The 17,690-nt window shown below is 37.3% G+C and overlaps 1 protein-coding gene across 8 annotated transcripts in view; it reads right to left on the reverse strand.

Annotated features, from left to right (window-relative positions):
• The window catches only part of Pkp4 (plakophilin 4), a 219,534-nt gene that overhangs the window by 151,354 nt on the left and 50,490 nt on the right, over positions 1–17,690 (reverse strand). For 6 of the 8 annotated variants that reach the window (XM_090342794.1, XM_090342786.1, XM_090342790.1 and 3 more), the window contains exon 2: positions 4,279–4,415. The exons of 1 other annotated variant lie outside the window; for it this stretch is intronic. In XM_090342794.1, the coding sequence (XP_090198920.1) occupies positions 4,279–4,410 (132 nt within the window). In that variant the 5' untranslated portion in view covers positions 4,411–4,415. Of the gene's footprint in view, positions 1–4,063; positions 4,145–4,278; positions 4,416–17,690 lie in introns of those variants that run through there. One more of the 8 variants, XM_090342793.1, reaches the window with a different exon arrangement.

The raw sequence follows: 17,690 nt of genomic DNA on the forward strand, positions 1-17,690 counted from the left end.
AATAGCTGAAAACTATCAGGATGCAAAACATCCCACCTCTCCTCTAAATAAATTCATTTTGGACTCCAGGGTTCTTAGTAACAGAAGAGTTACACAGCAGAACCTGTCAAATGATTGCTCTGACTATAACTAACACATGGTCAGAGTTCAAATCAAACTTCTTGTAATTTTACAATTAAATAGAACTGTTAGTACTCTTTTATTTGAGTTGCCTTAGCATTTCAGGAAGCATGATTCTTAACATTTCTCTAGCAGTTACCCATATGACCTCATATATATGACACCAGTAGATATCACACCATTTTATTCCATACTCTTTGATGCCCACTAATTTGGACAAATAGGACAGATAATATTCTTGTCAATATTTGGGTATTGATCTGAAATAAAATTTTACTTGGATGTAGGAGCTGGGAGTTTGGCCTAATGGTAGAGTGCTTGCCTAGCATGCACGAAGACCAGGGTTCAATTCCCTGGTACCCCACACATAGAAAAAAGCTTGAAGTAGATGAAGTGGTAGAGCTCTAGCATTGAGAAAGCCCAAGGACAGTTCTCAGGCCCTGAGCTCAAGCCAGGACTGGCCAAAAACAAACAAACCAAAAAAATGACTATAATCCTGAGCCAGGAGTTTGGCGTAGTGGTAGAGTCCTTGCCTAGCATGCAAGAAGTCCTAGGTTTGATTCCTTGGTACTACATACATAGAAAAGCCAAGAGTGGTGCTATGGCTCCAGTGGCAGAAAGCTAGCCTTGACGAAAAAGCCCAAGGGCAGTGCCCAAACCCTGAGTTCAAACCCCAGGACTGGCAAAATAAAATAAAATAAAATAAAAAAGATTGGATGTAATTTCTGGACCATTATGGGTATATTATGGGTATTACAATTTAAACCATTTTAAGAACTAGAATGTACATGAGTAGTAAATTGTCTGGGTGTTATTTATTAAGATTCTTCCTCACAAAGTTTCCATTAACATGGTTTCAAGGTCCACTCTATGCTAAAAAAAAAAAAAAAACAATTACAAGTCATCTTCCTGGATGAGCATTAACTCATCCATTCTCCCTTGAACATTCACTAATGCTAGCCTAATTTATTTCCTCTAAAACATAACTCTGTCCTTACATAGCTAGTTGAATAAACCCAAATCTGCATAAGATTAAGAGTCACAGCAGTGATGGAAAGTGCTCATGGAGGTCAGAAAATAAGGGTTAGCCTACATACAGAAGTGAATGCAAGGTGGACAGTTTTAGAATTTGAACTCAGGGCTTTATGCTTGTTAGGTTGACCTAATCTACTTCTTGAGCCATCTTCCAGCATAAGAAGGTGGCTCTTTCTATCTGTCAAAGGGTGTGGACTTTTTCTTTACATACATATATATCTCTTTGATTGACATCAAGGTAAGAACTTACTATTTTATAAAAGAAAGAGAATGTGGATTTAGCAAAATGCTGCTGGCAAGAAAGGCTGGCCAGTGGAGAAACATTTGGTTTTAATGAAAACCAAAAAAACAAAAACAAAAACAAAAAAACAACAATGCACATATTTACCAAACCAGAGATTTGTTAAGAAAGCTGCTTTTACTTGCTTGCTATTTCCCTACCTACCACGCCTTAAGAATTGCCCAAGAGTACATGTGAGATTTATTAGCTGTTTGGATGCAATTCAAAACTTTTCCTCTCAAAATACAGAGGCATGTTAAAAGATCTTATTTTGCAGTTCCTTAAGTGCCTTGACAGTGTATTTGAAATTACAAGGAACTATCATGTTAATAAAACTCATTTTCACATGTTTCATTTGTTATAACATACATATAAAATGGTTCATTTGTGAGGCCAGTAAGGTGAAGGTTCAGTGCTATGCTTAAGTGAAATACTGCCACAGCCCGGACGTTCAACGTTCAAAACGTTTTGTCTTCTGACATCCAGGTTCAAAACAAGTCTCACTGAATCTTTACATAAATGTTAAAGTAGAGTCACCAGCCTCTCTGGACAACAGCCTTTTATTCAATATAGGGAAGAGGATGACAACAGTCATATTGGCCCTGACCAGATGAAAGCTACTGTTAGAAGCAAATTACATATGTTAATCTAATGTCCTCTATGATCTCTGTCACTGAATCTTAAAAAGGAGGAAATTGAGAAACAAAGAAGTCTAAAAATCTTGGGATCACAGAATAAGCAAAGAAGTCAGGATGGGTCCCCTTTGGTCTTCCATAATGACACACATTACCATAGACCCTGCTACCAGCAGACCAGACTGTGCCCAGCAACCAGGAGAGCCAATACCACCACTCCATAGCTATGCACAAGGCATGACAATGAGGACTCTCATTCTCATAAGTCATCATGCATCCCATCTAGGAAGAATCTTTTGATATTTAATAATCTCAATGTTAATCATTCCATGAGACTGTAACACATAAGCTAAAAATGTCACTCTAGTATTTAATATCAAATATATCAAAAATGCATAATGACAACTCAGATGTGTATTGATGGATCCAACTTCCTCAAAACAGAAAAGGCTACAGATATAGCCTCCTAGTAACTAAATTACCTAGGAAATATATCAATTCTTTCAATGAACTACTGTTTCACTGCTACCTTTGAGAAACTGGAATTATTCCTGGCACTTCTCACAAAATATACACACTTTCCAAAAGAAAAATTGTGAAGTAATCTGAAGTCATCAAAGAATTCTAATGCCAAGTCACAACAGGTTTCCATATTTTTATTATGTAAGATATCAGGTCTCCAGATCTAAATATCAAGTTCCCTTGCTATGGTTGCCACACACACTTTCTAGTTCTAAGTTAGGTTGGGCAGTGTGGCCAATTTACCACCATGCTTCACCAGAACACAATAAAAACCAAAAGCCCTGATGAGTCAGTCTTCTCACCCTCCATCCCCAGTCCTGACACTATCAATTGCTATGAGATGGGTCATTTTCTCCCCTTTGCTAACAGCAGTAGCTGTTTTATTGTCTTGTATCTTAATGTCTGACTTTGTGAAATATTTTAAAAGTTCAATGAAGCATAGAAAATGTTTTGACATCTCGCTACTAGAATGAATTGTGAAAGTTTTGCCCCACCCATCTCTAATGTCAGACCAACATTGTAAGTATGGAGCAATTGTTCATGCCACATGTACTGTTCATTGCCTAGCTTAGATTATGGCAAATTATTCCTTCATCCCGTTAGCATTAGCAATTTCATGTGCTGACAATGATTTTTTTAAAAGAACATCCCAGAAAATATGCTATATTCAGTCCACTCCATGAGATTAAAAACAGATATGGTTTAATGAGTACCAAGACATGTGAAAGGATATCAATGTATGTGAATTAATGCACCTTCTATCTGGCAAATATCATGTAACCCTTTTATTAATTACAATAAAAAATATAAAAAAATAAAAACAGATATGGTTTAATTATGTTTTTCATAGTGGGAGAACAATGGAAGGGGAGGCATTGCCAAAGATGCACTATACTTATATATTGACGTATGGAACTGCAAACTCTTTGTACAATCATTGAATACTAATGAAATATTTTTAAATGAATATGCAATTTATTTCAGGAGAGTAACCTTTATGGAGGATGCAACATTTTTTGAGGGAGGTGCAGAAAACTATTCCTAGAGTTTTAAAGTTGCATTGCTTTACTTACTAAGCTTTTAATTCAAAAGAAAATTCCAGAATTCCAGTTTCTCTCATCCGTACAGTTAAGACCTAATTCAGAAGGTTGCTTTAATAGTGTATTAGTGCTTTAAAAAAATAATAAACATGAACATGACATTGAAGCAAACTGGCACAATCTGACAAGTTTTAGAACATCAGCTCACAAAATGAAAATGCTTGGATTCAGACAAACATACAAATACAGCTTTTTATCCAAAATTCACAGAGACAACCCTAAGAGCTGTGTTAAAAATGCTGAAAATATCTCAGATGGACAAAGTCCACTATCAGCACTGTGAAATATGCTTCACAAAGCTTGGCGTTCATGCACACACTCTGCAATGTGGGGAAGACAGAGACACCGATCACCATCGAGTTTGTCCTTACTTGCAGCTGCACAAGTATCCTGCATGATCCGATTCTGACTGGCACCTGGAGCGGCTCTACATGCCAGTCATCCCAGTGTACTCAGGGATGTAAACACCTTATAATTAGAAAATGTGAAGGTGTCAAGGACGTTAGACAAATTGAAAACACATCCAAAGATTCATTTTTTTAAAGGCACTGAAAAATAGTTCATAGCAAATGTCAAGAGGATGTACCTGCTCCTTCACGGAAGCTAGAATAGTGGTGGCTGTGGTCTCGGGTTCCATGCCTGGGCCAGTAGAGGCAGCTTCCTGGTGGGTCTGTGTTTGTCCCTCCTCCACCAGTGACGCCTGCTCAGGCGCGGGCATTCCTCCTGCAATCAAGCAGGCAAAGGGTTAAAACTTTCTCCTGTGTGCCCATAGGAATTGAGATGGCTCTTAAGAACTACAGTAGATGTCTACATCACAGCTCATTTAGTGTGTCCATTTCTGGAAAGTAATATGTAGGGACAAAAGTATTGCTAGTATTACAAAAACTGATAATGATAATAATACTAACACAATATTGAAAGATCATCATAACACAAAGTGACGTGAACAGGTTGGGAGGAGATTTCTTAATCAAAAATATGGTAAGGAAAATAAGATGTCAGATCCAGTTTAATGACTGAATTCCCTAAAGAGGCACAGTAAATAAATATGATAACTTATCAGGGAGTTAACTAATAAACATTCTAAGTTGCTACAAATGTCAATTTTCAAAGTATGCACACAAACACATACATAAACATTGACAGAATTGCAGAACAGGCATATATGTATACAACAGGGGAAAAAGGATGTAAAACTCTTAAAAATAAATACAAGCATGCAGTCTTAACACAAATGCCTTGCAAAATAGATGACCTTGGAGGGGTCTTATAACTGGTTTCCTTAGAAAAATCTAATTATCTGAAGATGGCAATGCCTCAGAAAATTGTGTTGAAAAAGAGATTCTATTTTTCAGTTCTTCAGACTATAGCAGAATGGTTCTTAGAAGGACATAGGAGATAGAGCCTCTCCTAAGATAACATTCCCAGAGACTTGCCTAATGCTGGCATATGTAATAGATGCTTAATTAATTGCTGAATAATGAATAAGTAAACAAAGTTAGCATCTTTCTACCATCTCATTCCAGGGATTTGGCAAATCCCACCAAAACCTACAATGCCGAGACCATATTTTTCTCTGCATGTATTTTCCATATACCCATACAGATAGTGAATATTTTCCTCTACAGATTTTTTTTTTTGCCAGTCATGGAGCTTGAACTCAGGGCCTGAGCACTGTCACTGGGCTTTTTTCCTCAAGGCTAGAGCTCTACCACTTAAGAGTCACAACACCATTTCTGGCTTTATTATGTATGTGGTACCGAGGAATTGAACCCTGGTCTTTGTGCATGCTAGGCAAGTACTTTACCACTAGGCCAAACTCCCCGTCCCTTCTACAGATTTCATCTGGGTATTTCTTTCCCTTCATTCAAATTTCATTATCAGCATGTGACTTACAAATTCCTAACCTGTAACTAAAAAGGAAAATGTATAAGGCACAGAAATGGAGGGACAACGGAAACAAAAGCAGCAGTGGTACTCAAATGAAAATGAACTATACAACTTGTGGGTGAGGACAGGAGGAAAGACCTGAGAGCAAAGGGGTATACAAAAAAAAAAAAAGAAATATATTCTTTGCCCAAATTATCTAACTAATTCCTCTGCACATCACCTTTATAACAAATTAAAAAACAAACAAACAAAAAAAAAACCCTCCAAGCGGAGTGGCTCATGCCTATAATCCTAGCTACTCAGGAGGCTGAGATCTGAGGATCATGGTTCAAAACCAACCCAGACACTAAAAAACATGAGACTTTTTATCTCCAATTAACCACTAGAAAACCAGAAGTGGTGCTGTGGTTTAAGGGCTAGGGCGATAGCCTTGAGCCTTCACCTCAGGGACAGCACCCCGACCCAGAGTTCAAGCCCCATGACTCACAAAAAAATAAGCAAACAAACAACAACAAACTTTTAAAAAGGAAGATATACCCAGCACCTGAATTCCCATCTTAGTCCTAATTCTCCTAACTTTCAGGTTGGTGAAGAAGGTCTGGGTTCCAGTTTTTAGGGTGGCTGTTGTTGCTATAGTAACAGACACAGTGGGTTTATTCATGCATATTCCCCAGATGCCATTAGCTCCATGAGGAATTCTCATGTCCAACCAAGAAGATCAATTCTCTAACTCTCAGTTTCATAGATACTAGGTAAAAATAGATCCAGTCTGCAAAGAGGGTCTTCTCAAGTATGACTGGAAGGAGGAGTTTGGGGCTGGGAGTATGGTTGGGTATAAGATGAAACCCCGGCTGCTGTGGAGCAAGGCCCATACCTATGAGTCTCATGATCCTCATTGATAAATATATATATACACACACACACATATATAGCTTCCTAACTGCTTTACACACACATGAAATATTTTAATGGTATAACAGTCTTTGGTATGCTGCCATGCAAAACACATTTAAAATATCCACTAGACATAATTCCCTTCTGCATTTAATATCCATCAAAGACAAAATGAATTATGTCAAAGAACAGAATGGCTTACAGAATTAAAAAATTCTGTATTAGTAGTTAAGGCAAGTAAAGATATGAAAGTATTCAATGCTACTAAAAAAAAGAAATGCACACCTTAAAATTAGCAGATGGTTTGTAAAGAACAAAAATATTACTATGCAACAGTGAAACAAACAATTGGAAGAACCAAAAAATCTAAATGTCATGAAAAAAACTCATGTTTGATAAAAGAAAAAAAATAAGTAAACAAAAATAATTTGAAAAAAGGAGAAAGATAAAAATCTTTGTATCAGTAATTACCTATTCTTACTATGAGTAAGTTATTATACTATTTAAAGGTATAGAAAGCAGGAGGCAGTTACAGCTCATCACGCAGATGATGCAGTAAAACATGAATCAGACCAAGGTAAAGTATAGAAAGATATAAATGATGACATCAACAATTAAGTCAAGAGAAAGAAGTTTGAAGAGGATATAAATTTGTACAGAAAATGACTGTTAAATTCAGCAAAAGAAAATTTCATAGGCAGGGAAAATGTTGAATTATGATTTCACAGTGGCTTAGACACATCACTCATGCTCACAAATGAGACTGAAGACTGAAGACAATAGTACTTATGCATGATTGCAGGTGACATTTACCTGTTCTTATATTTAGCATAGTCCCCAAATACAGCAACTAACACAAAGAACAGCAATAAATCTATTAAGGTTACCTGTACAGTTTTTCTTTCTCCCTTCCCTTCCCTTCCCCACTCCCTTTCTTTCTTCCTTCCTTCCCTTCCCTTTCCTTCCTTCCTTTCTTCCCTTCCCTTCCCCTTCCTTCCCTCTCTCCCTCTCCCTCTCCCTCTCCCTCTCTCTTCCTTTCTTCCTTTCTTTCTTTCTTCCTTTCTTTCTTACTTTCTTTCTTTCTTTCTTTCTTTCTTTCTTTCTTTCTTTCTTTCTTTCTTTCTTTCCTTCCTTCCTTCCTTCCTTCCTTCCTTCCTTCCTTCCTTCTTTCTATCTTTCTTTGTGGTGGTGGTTGACTTCTAGGCCAGGCCTCAGAAGCTATAGCTCAAGGCTATATCTCTACCACTTGAGCCACAGCACCACTTCCGGTTTTCTGGTGGTTAATTGGGATGGGAGTCTCATGGACTTTTGTGCCTGGGCTGGCTTTGAACTGTGATCCTCAGATCTCAGCCTCCATCATTCAAACCAAGTAAACTGAAGTCATGAATTGTTGGGGACCGACTGTGGGGTCAGTGACCTTGGACCCACACAATTGTGTACACAAGGAATCAGTTCTTATCATGATAACTTTAAGCAATGTCAATCACTTCTTATCAAGATGACTTTGGGCAATGTTAATCGCTTCTCATTTATCCTATTTGTGACTTGATTACTATTTTGTATGAATGTAGTGTCTGGCAGTTCCCTAGTTTTAAGAAGAGTATTTAAGGTCGGAACTTGAAATAAACTGCGATACAGTCGTAGGGGGCAGTCTTGAGCTCTCAGCCTTCTTGGGCTGCTGACTTGGGCTGTAGTCCTCCTGAACCCCATCTGTTTGTCTCTTCTATTTTTTCCTAGTCCCTGCCCCCTATTTCAGGAATCCCAATCTGCAAACCCTGGTTTGCTGCCGGCTGGCTCCGGCAATGAATGATCATATTTTGGAGACCTGAGAAAACTTATAAGGAGACTGCTAATTTTTTAGGGGTTCAATGACAGAGAATGTAAGATTGCCAAAAATGTGAAAGGAGGGAAATGCTCTATTTAGAAAAAGGCAAGGTAGACTCCCTCACATTAAATTAGAGCTAGACAAGGTCTTCAATGAGATTTGGAGAAAGATGTTACTTAAGACTCATTTGTAAAACCCAAAAGAATCATACAGGACGTGGTGTTTGGTGTAGTGTTAGACTGCTTGCCCAGCATGCACAAAGACCCAGGTTCAATTCCTTGGTACCACATACATAGAAAAAAGACAGAAGTGGTAGCTAAGGGGTAGAGCTCTACCCTTGAGGAAAGCCCAAAAACAGTGCTCAGGCCCTGAATTCAGTCCCCAGGATTGGCAAAAAAAAAAAAAAAAAAATCATACAAAGGAATGTAAGTTAAGTTGCTCTAAATTCCATCTTTGTCAGTGTAAACAGAAATACATTGTGTCTAAACTGTAGTGAGGCATGTAGGACATTGTAAGTCACACAATGATATAGTAATTAACATCAAAATGGGGCTGAAATAAGGGCAAGTGGTGACTCAAACATCTATCTAGAAATAGCGAAATGGACCTATACAGGTTTACAGGGCAATGCCAGGGATTCTGAACTTGGCCAAATCCTAACTAAAATCTCTAACCATAACAGAAACAAGCATGCACAGAGTATACCCACAGTCTTCAGTAATTGAATTTATCAGACAAGAAGGCAGCACTGCCTCCACTGATATTAGAACAGGTTAAGTGTGGACTCCTGTATTTAGGTTAGTTAGCTCAAAAACATGTTGGGCAAAAACATGTGGACATTTTAGAACCAAGAGCAATGTGAGTCAATCACTGCCCAAAAGCTGAAGTCAGCTTACGCTGTGTTGATGTAGAGGGAAAAGTGGGTGTACAATCCTGTCCCAGAATCCTTGGACTAGATCCAGTTTCAGTGATGAGTGAATAGATGGTAGATCAATTCAAAAGGAAGACTGAGGGGGTTGGGAGTTTGGCCTAGTGGTAGAGTGCTTGCCTAGCATGAATGAAGACCTGGGCTCAATTCCTCAGTACCACACACATAGGAAAAAAAAAAAAAAAGCTGGAAGTGGTGCTGAGGCTCAAGTGGGAGAGCTCTAGCCTTGAGAAAGTCCAAGGACAGTGCTCAGGCCCTGAGCTCAAGCCCAGAACTGGCAAAAAAAAAAAAAAAAAAAAAAAAGGAAGACTGAGGAGCTGAAGAAATTCAGTCATGACTTCCCGTCATTATTTCCTATTCCTTATGAGCAGCTCAAAGCTTGGGAGGAGAAAGGAAGAATACTTTGTCAGTGGAACAAAAACTTGAAATGGAGGAGATAAGTACCAGGTAGAAAAGTGGATTGTAAAGCCAGGCATCTTTTACTGTAATCCTAGCTACATACACAGGAGGTTGAAATCCGACAAGCCAGGTTCAAAGTTAGCCTGGACAGAAAAAGTCTATCAGCCAAAGGTAGAGATGTGGTTCACTGAGTAGAATATGATCTCTGAGCAAAAAAGAAATGTGATAATGCCCAGGCTCTGGCCCCTCTATCTCTCTCTCTATCATTCTCTCTCTCTCTCTCTCTGGCTTTAGGGGAAATCTTACTGTGTATAGTTGTACAATTTCATTATATTTTTCTAGTAAAGAAAAATGATCTTTTATGTAAAAGAGCTCTTATAATATTGGTATATTGGTATATGTACACATGCATATACAGTAATCTTACATTAAACCAAAACTGATAAATAGGCCATGCTTTGATGCTCAGGACATAGGTCACATACCTGAGAATGATAACTGAAACCTGTATTTGCAGGTTATGGATGCAATATATGGCTGCAACTTATAGCTCAAAATATTTTTAAATGTACATATTTTACCTTCCTTTTTTGAGTTAGAGATCAGGACATAATATTTATTTTCTACTTTATTTAGAGCATTGAAATATTATAATGATAAAAACCCTAATTTCAATATTCATAAGGTAAAATAATGATGGCTGAGTATAAATTAAGAAAAACAAAGGATACATATAAATACAATAATTAAATTTGGTTCAAAATATAGTAATGTTGGAAAACAAAAGCAGTCTGAACAAACAGAATGAATGTTATGTAACAAAAGTTTCTCTTTGACTTACATTGAAACTCAAACAAATATACAATATGGGGCTATTAAGAATATGCCTGTAAGTTAAATACACACATACACACTATATATATATATATATATATATATATACACATATATATACATACATATACAGAGATTATACATGTATATATGCAAAACATGTGAACAAAGGTTTCCAAGAAAAGGCTATGTGGTCAACAGGGAGGTCCTAGAAAAATAAAAATTAACACTTCCTGGAGATATCAATATACAATCATCAGGAGGAATCGATGACATGTATGTGTTTAACTTTATTCTTTTAACACACATCTATAGCTGTTTCTCATTTTTTAAAAAGAAAAAAAGATTACTACAGTGGAACTGATAGTATGATATGTTATCAGTGTGATTCACAAATAGAATTAATGGTATACTTTAGAATACTTAGAAATTTATAAAGTAAATCAGTATTGGGGGTATGGCTTAGTGGTAGAGTGTTTGCCTAGCTTGCATGAAGCTTTGGGTTCGATTCCTCAATACCATACAAACAGAAAAAGTGGTACTGTGGCTCAAGTTGTAGAGTGCTAGCCTTGAGCAAAAGAAGTTCAGGGACAGTACCCAAGCTCTGAGTTCAAACTCTAGGACTGGCAGGAAAAGAAAGAAAAGCTCTGCTCTACCACTTGGGCCACAGTACCACTTCCGGATTTTATGTGTGTGGTACCAAGAAATCGAATCCAGGTCTTCATGCATGCTAGGCAAGCACTCTACCACTAGGCCAAACTCCTGGCCTCAACATTAACAAGTTTTTTGTTTTTTTTTTTTGTTTTTTTTTTTGCCAGTCTTGGTGCTTGAACTCAGGACCTGACCACTGTCCTTGTGCTTCTTCAAGGCTAGCACTCTACCACTTGGGCCACAACACCACTTGCAGCTTTTCTATGTATGTAATACTGAGGCAGTGAACTCGGGTCTTTGTGTATGCTAGGCAAGCACTCTACCACTAGACTAAACTCCCAGCCTCATTAACAACTTTTAAGAGAATTACCTCAACTTTTAAGACTTATAAATTCCTATGAGGAATTCATGTCAATAAGAGGGACCTATGTTACACACATAATGATCTATACTATTCAAAATGTTTTCTGAAAATAAAACACATAGTTAATAAATAACATCAGAGGGCCAGGAGTTTGGCCTAGTGGCTGAGTGTTGATCCAGCCCTATCACAATCAGGGAGCACTGCAAAACTGTTAGTAACAGGGCCGGGAGTTTGGCCTAGTGGTTAAAGTGCTTGCCTAGCATGCATGAAGACCCGGATTCGATTCCTCGGTACTACATACATAGAAAAAAGCCGGGAAGTAGAGCTGAGGCTCAAGTGGTAGAGCTCTAGCCTTGAGAAAGTCCAAGGACAGTGCTCAAGCCCTGAGCCCAAGCCCAGGACTGGCAAAAAAAAAAAAAAAAACAAAACTGTTAGTAACACTAGAAAATCTATCTTGATGCACATGGATAGCACCTAAGCACTGCCAACTTTTCTCCACAACATGGTATTTCTTATTGAGGTTTGGAAAATGGAGGAACTAAGAGCTAGCACACAGAAGATATGCAGAAATAGGAACACTATTCCTGGAGGAACAGACTGACTCAAGTTGGGGAAAGTGGACTTATAAAACACAAATTTTATTAAGCAAATGAACTTTAGGTTTAATAGATTTCTAAAAGCAACCTCTCTAGATTGTTGTTTTTACAGAATTTTCAATTAAAGGTTTGGGCAAGCCATATCAGATTTCAATCTATTCAGATAAAAGATTTGTTAAAATCATTAGCTCTTTACATCAAATGCTATTGTTAGGCCAAGATTAAAGACAATGAAATCAGCAATACAGGGATTTAAAAAGTTATTGATAGGCAAATTACTAAAGACAACAAAACAAAGTACACTGTCTAACTAAATCCTGATGTATTTAATAATATTCATAAAGTATATAAAAGTAAGAAAATTATATAATCTAGCAACACCTTATAGCAGCTGTCTTTGTAACTCTGTTCTATATAAACTAGCTAAATGGTCTTTCAGTGTCTAGAAATGTACTCCAGGACACTCTTAACCTACAAGCTGGGCTTTAAAAAACAAAAACAAAAAACCTTCCATTTTCATTATCTTTATGTAGTTGTACAAACAGATTCAACAAACCAGTTTATAAGTACAATACACCTTGATCAATGTCACCTTTCATTATTCTACCCAATCTCTCCCAATTCCCTTACTCGTCTCAAATTTTCTGTTTTACATTGTATTGAATATTACAATTGCTCTCAGATTAATTCAAAAGTAAATTCATTGACAAACTTAAAAATTTAATTTAATGGGACTGAAAGTGTGGCCTAGTGCTTGCCTAGCATGCACGAAGTCCTGGGTTTTATTCCTCTGTACCACATAGAAAGAAAATGCAGGAAGTGGTGCTGTGGCTCAAGTGGTAGAGTGTTAACTTTGGGAAAGCTCAAGGACAGTGCCCTCAGTTCAAGCCCCAGGATGGGCAAAAAAAAGATTCAATTTAAACTTAAAATTCTCAAGGAAGGATCTTTGGCTCATTTCTTACCATTCACAATGAAGTTCCTGTTGTAGTAAAGTCAGGAAACAGTGTGGAACAACATTTTATATCTTGTTATTTAAATTGTGATGTGGGCATCAATAGCTGCAAGTGTAGTTTGAAATATGAAAGAAATATAAGATTGAGGCCTGCCCCAGGATTTTCACATGAATATGATCTCTGGCATCAAAGATCAGAAAGTTTGAGAAGTACTGGTGTAGACAGCATGAAGGCTCTAGGAAATCACAAAGTAAATGAGCCTGATAATCTCAATCTCAACATACCAAAATCTAATTTAAAACAAACACACACTCTGGACAGCAGAATGGAGGTTCCTCAAAAGACTAAACATAGAGCTCCCCTATGGCCCAGCAATCCTACTCCTGGGTATTTACCCAAATATCCAGAAACAGAGCTAGCAAAACCATGTTGATTGTAGCATTATTCACCATAGCTAAGACATGGAACCAACCCATATGTTCCTCAGTAGATGAATGGTTCATGAAGATGCGGTATATTTATACCATGCAATTCTATGCTGCTATGAGAAAGAATACCATTGCCGCATTTGTAAGGAAATGGAAAGACTTGGAAAAAAAAACATATTAATTGAAGTAAGCCAGACCCATAGGCTGAAACTTAGGTTCCATGGTTTCCCTCATTTGTAACAATTAGTATATGTCTAGTATTCTCTTAACAGAGGATCACAATAGCTCAAAAGCTATGTACATATAACCATATAGTATGAGGCTAAGCAAAATGAACTCCAGGATATGGAAACATTAGTTTATATTGTGTTTGTTGTTCTTAACTATGTGAAGCTATTTCTTTTCTCCTCTTTTCTCCTTATGGTTTACCTCATGTAGTTACTGTATCTGAATGTGGTACCTGGTATATTATATATACATTTATTTGTTTATTTGAAAAAGGAAAGGACAGGGAAAAACAAGATGATTGGGAGGGGGTGGGGGATAGAGGAGGGAAAGTGGGAGGAAAAAATGAGAAGGGGTAACAATGTTCAAGAAGTAATATACCCACTACCGGACAAATGTAACTGTAACCTCTCTGTACATCACCCCAAGAATAAAATACAAATAAAAGACAAAAACAAACAAAAACCCCACTTTTCCTGTACTAGGGAAATCAAATCCAGGACCTCACACATGCTAGAAATGTGCCCTGACCCTGAACTATTATCACTAGCCCCTCCACGTTATTTATATGCCTTCCATCTTTACAAGGACCATCCATTCACATGCATATGGAATTACACTAGTTGTACAGTACCCTTTGACACTTTCTTTTGGCAAATCATCTCCCTATTTGGGATGTTAAATGGTTTGCTTAAAATCTATCCAGTTTAGGGCAGATGTTAATCTGTATAGTACACACATAAAGAAAGCTGACAGTTTCGAATTGGAATATCCTCAGAAAACACTGTACACATGTTTAAAAAAAGAATTTTAAGTACTGTAACCCTTCTATTAATTACAATAAAAATATATTTTAAAAACAATAATACAGGGGTAAATAGGATCAAAGTAATAAATAAATCAATAAATAAAAATTAATAAGTACCAATAACAATATGGAGAAAAAATTCTATTCATGGTGGTTCCAACTGATGAGCTGGCCATCATCCAAGCAAAAAATGTATATGAATAAAAGAAACTGTCATTTAATCACTGATAAACTCAATGATTTACAATTTTTAAGACTCTCTTTAGAGTAAAAGAAAAAAATAGGCATAAAAAGATATCAAAAAAAAGTACTATTGATTAACAATTGTAATAATGTCCTTTGTTTCCTCTGCCTTCTGTAAGTTAAATTGTTGAGCTAATGGCTATCTTTCAGGCTCTTTCATACTGTTTTCTTTTTTCTTTTCTTTTTTGTGCAAATTTTATTTTATTCTTTTCATATAATTTTTATCATAATTAATAGAAGGGTTACATTACATTCGCCAGATGGAAGGTGTATTACTTCACATACATTGATACCCTTTCTCATGTCTTGGTCCCCATTTCCCTCCCCCCCACCCTCACCCTCATCTTGTTTTCCCCCCCTTTCCTATCCAATTTCAAATAACCAAATACGCATATATCCAATATATCAGATAACAAAGTGAAATACTGTTTTCTTTTATTCCCCCATGGGAGACATATTTGAACTCGCCTGACAGTTTAAGTTTACACTCCTTAGCAGGTACCCCACCACCTGAGCCAGGCCTCTAAGCCATTGGGTTCATACTGCAAGTTTAATGCAAGTGATGAACTGAGCAGTAACCTCCTATTCACTTTTTTGTACCACTCCACCAACACACTCTTGGTTCATTATAGAAAGGGACTAACTAAATGTAATCACTACTACATTCACAGCACCTAAGAAAGTGCCTAAAACAAAAGTACATAACTATTCAGTGTCTCTTCCATTGAAATACAATACAAACTGAAACAAAGTAAAAGGAAAAAAAATAGACAAGGTTAGGTTTTAGGCTAGCAGGAAGGAGAGTAAAATAGCATGATAATGGTTAAAGTGCATGACATCACCCCATTTGTAAGGACATGGAAAGACATGGGGAAAAAATATTAAGTGAAGTAAGCCAGATCCAAAGGAACATAGGCTAAATGGTTTCCCTCATTTGTAATAATTAGTACACATCTAGGACTCTCCTAGCAGAGGATTACAATAGCTCAAACTCTAGAAACATAAGGCCATATAAGATGAGACTATATGAAATCAACTCTAGGATATGGAAACAAGAGCTTTATCTTGTGTGATTTTGTTGTTCTTAATGTATTGTGTTATTTCTTGTCTCTTTTTTCCCCCTTATGGTTAATCTCATGTTGTTAATGTATCTGACTTTGTTACCTGGAATACTGTACATATGTTTATTTGAAATAGGGAAGGGAAGTGGGGGAAATAAGATGATTGGGAGGGGGTGGAAGAAGAGAAACGGTGATAAAAACATGAGAAGGGGTATTAATGTGCTAGACATAATGCACCTACTAACTGACAATGTAACTGTAACTCTCTATACGTTATCCCGACAATAGAAAAAAAAAGTGGAAAAATAAAATAAAAACTAGCTGGGTCCCAGAGGCTCATGCAGATAATTCTTGCTACTCAAGAAGCTAAGATCTAGAGAACAGCAATTTGAGGCTAGCCTGGGCAGAACACTCTGCTGGCAAAAAGCAAGTTTGGAAATGTGACTCAAGTGCTATCACACCAAGTTTTAAAGTCAAACTCTAGCATCCCTATCCAGATTATAGTCATAATATAAGTATTCATTAACCATGATAATCAGCAGATTTGAAGAAGCACAAAAAAGAATTTTGGGTTGCTAACCTACCTGAGGAAGGAGAGGGGAGACTGAGGGATCACAAGAAAGATCTTTATGTTCAGGTGATATGACAGGATCCTAGGTTCACCAAAGCAGCAGTTACACTGGTCTTTGAGAAATCAGTATCCAGTTAATATATTACTCCTAGATCCAAGAACTATAACTGAAGAAAACTTGAAGTCTGTAGTATCTTCAAAGGTCAGTGGTGTGGTTTTAGACGGGAAGACTGTGTTGCTACTAGTGTTTCTCAAGATAAAAACCCAGCTAAGATTGAGAAATTTTGAAAAGGTTGACACAAAATCCTTACAAATGTAAAGGTTAGTCAATATGAGTAATTCATCTATTAGTCACACATGCTGAAAACTGATAAATATTCAACAACATATAAGGCTTCAGCTCATGAAGTGTTCCACACATGGTTAGAATCTGTCCCACCTGACATATCTACCTAAGCTGTTTTATCAGCAACTGTGCCCGGTGACCCCTGGCCAGGGCCTTGTGGTAGTGCTTGTGTGTTAAAATACCACTGTGAGCATATAAATTACCCTCTTTCAATATTCACTGGTTTAAATCATCTTTTGAAGATTGTATCTTAACTCCTGAATATTACTTTTATCTAACCATCTAACGATTGATTCTACTTTTCAGAAGCAACGCATTTAAATTTCCTATATATGCAAACAATTTCAAAACTAAGAACCAGGATAACATGTTTCTGCAGTTTGTATATATTAGAAACCATGCAGAGCCAGGCACTGGTGGCTGACATCTGTAGTTCTAGCTTTTCAGGAGGCTGAGGCCTGAGGATTGCAGTTCAAAACCAGCCCTGGTCAAGTGTGGTGGCTTACGCCTGTAATCCTAGCTACTCAGGAGGCTGAGATCTGAGGATCCTAGTTCAAAGCCAGCTCAGGGACTAAAGTTTGTGAGAATCTTATCTCCAATTAACCACTAGAAAACTGGAAGTGGTGCTGTGGCTCAAGGGATAGGGTGGTAGCCTTGAGCTGAAGAGTTCAGGGCCAGCGCCCAGGCCCAGAGTTCAAGCCCCAATTAACCACCCCCCCCCCCAAAAAAATAGCCCTGGCGGCAAGTCCATGAGACTTATATCCAACTAACTATTAAAAAGCCAGAAATGGTGTTATGACTCAAAGTGATAGAATACTAACTTGGAGTACGAAAGATCAGGAACAGCACTCAGACCCCCAAGCCCCAGGACAAGCACCAAAACAAACACAAAAGCAACCACTTAGGCAACATTCCTACTTGGGCATCTTTAAAATAAAGCTTGCTTTCATTAAAATTTCAATATTTCATTTGTATCTGGTCA

The sequence above is a fragment of the Megascapheus bottae genome, chromosome 12 (assembly GCF_031878675.1).
Source record: "Megascapheus bottae isolate mThoBot1 chromosome 12, mThoBot2.hap1, whole genome shotgun sequence".
In the NCBI taxonomy this organism is placed as follows: domain Eukaryota; kingdom Metazoa; phylum Chordata; class Mammalia; order Rodentia; family Geomyidae; genus Megascapheus; species Megascapheus bottae.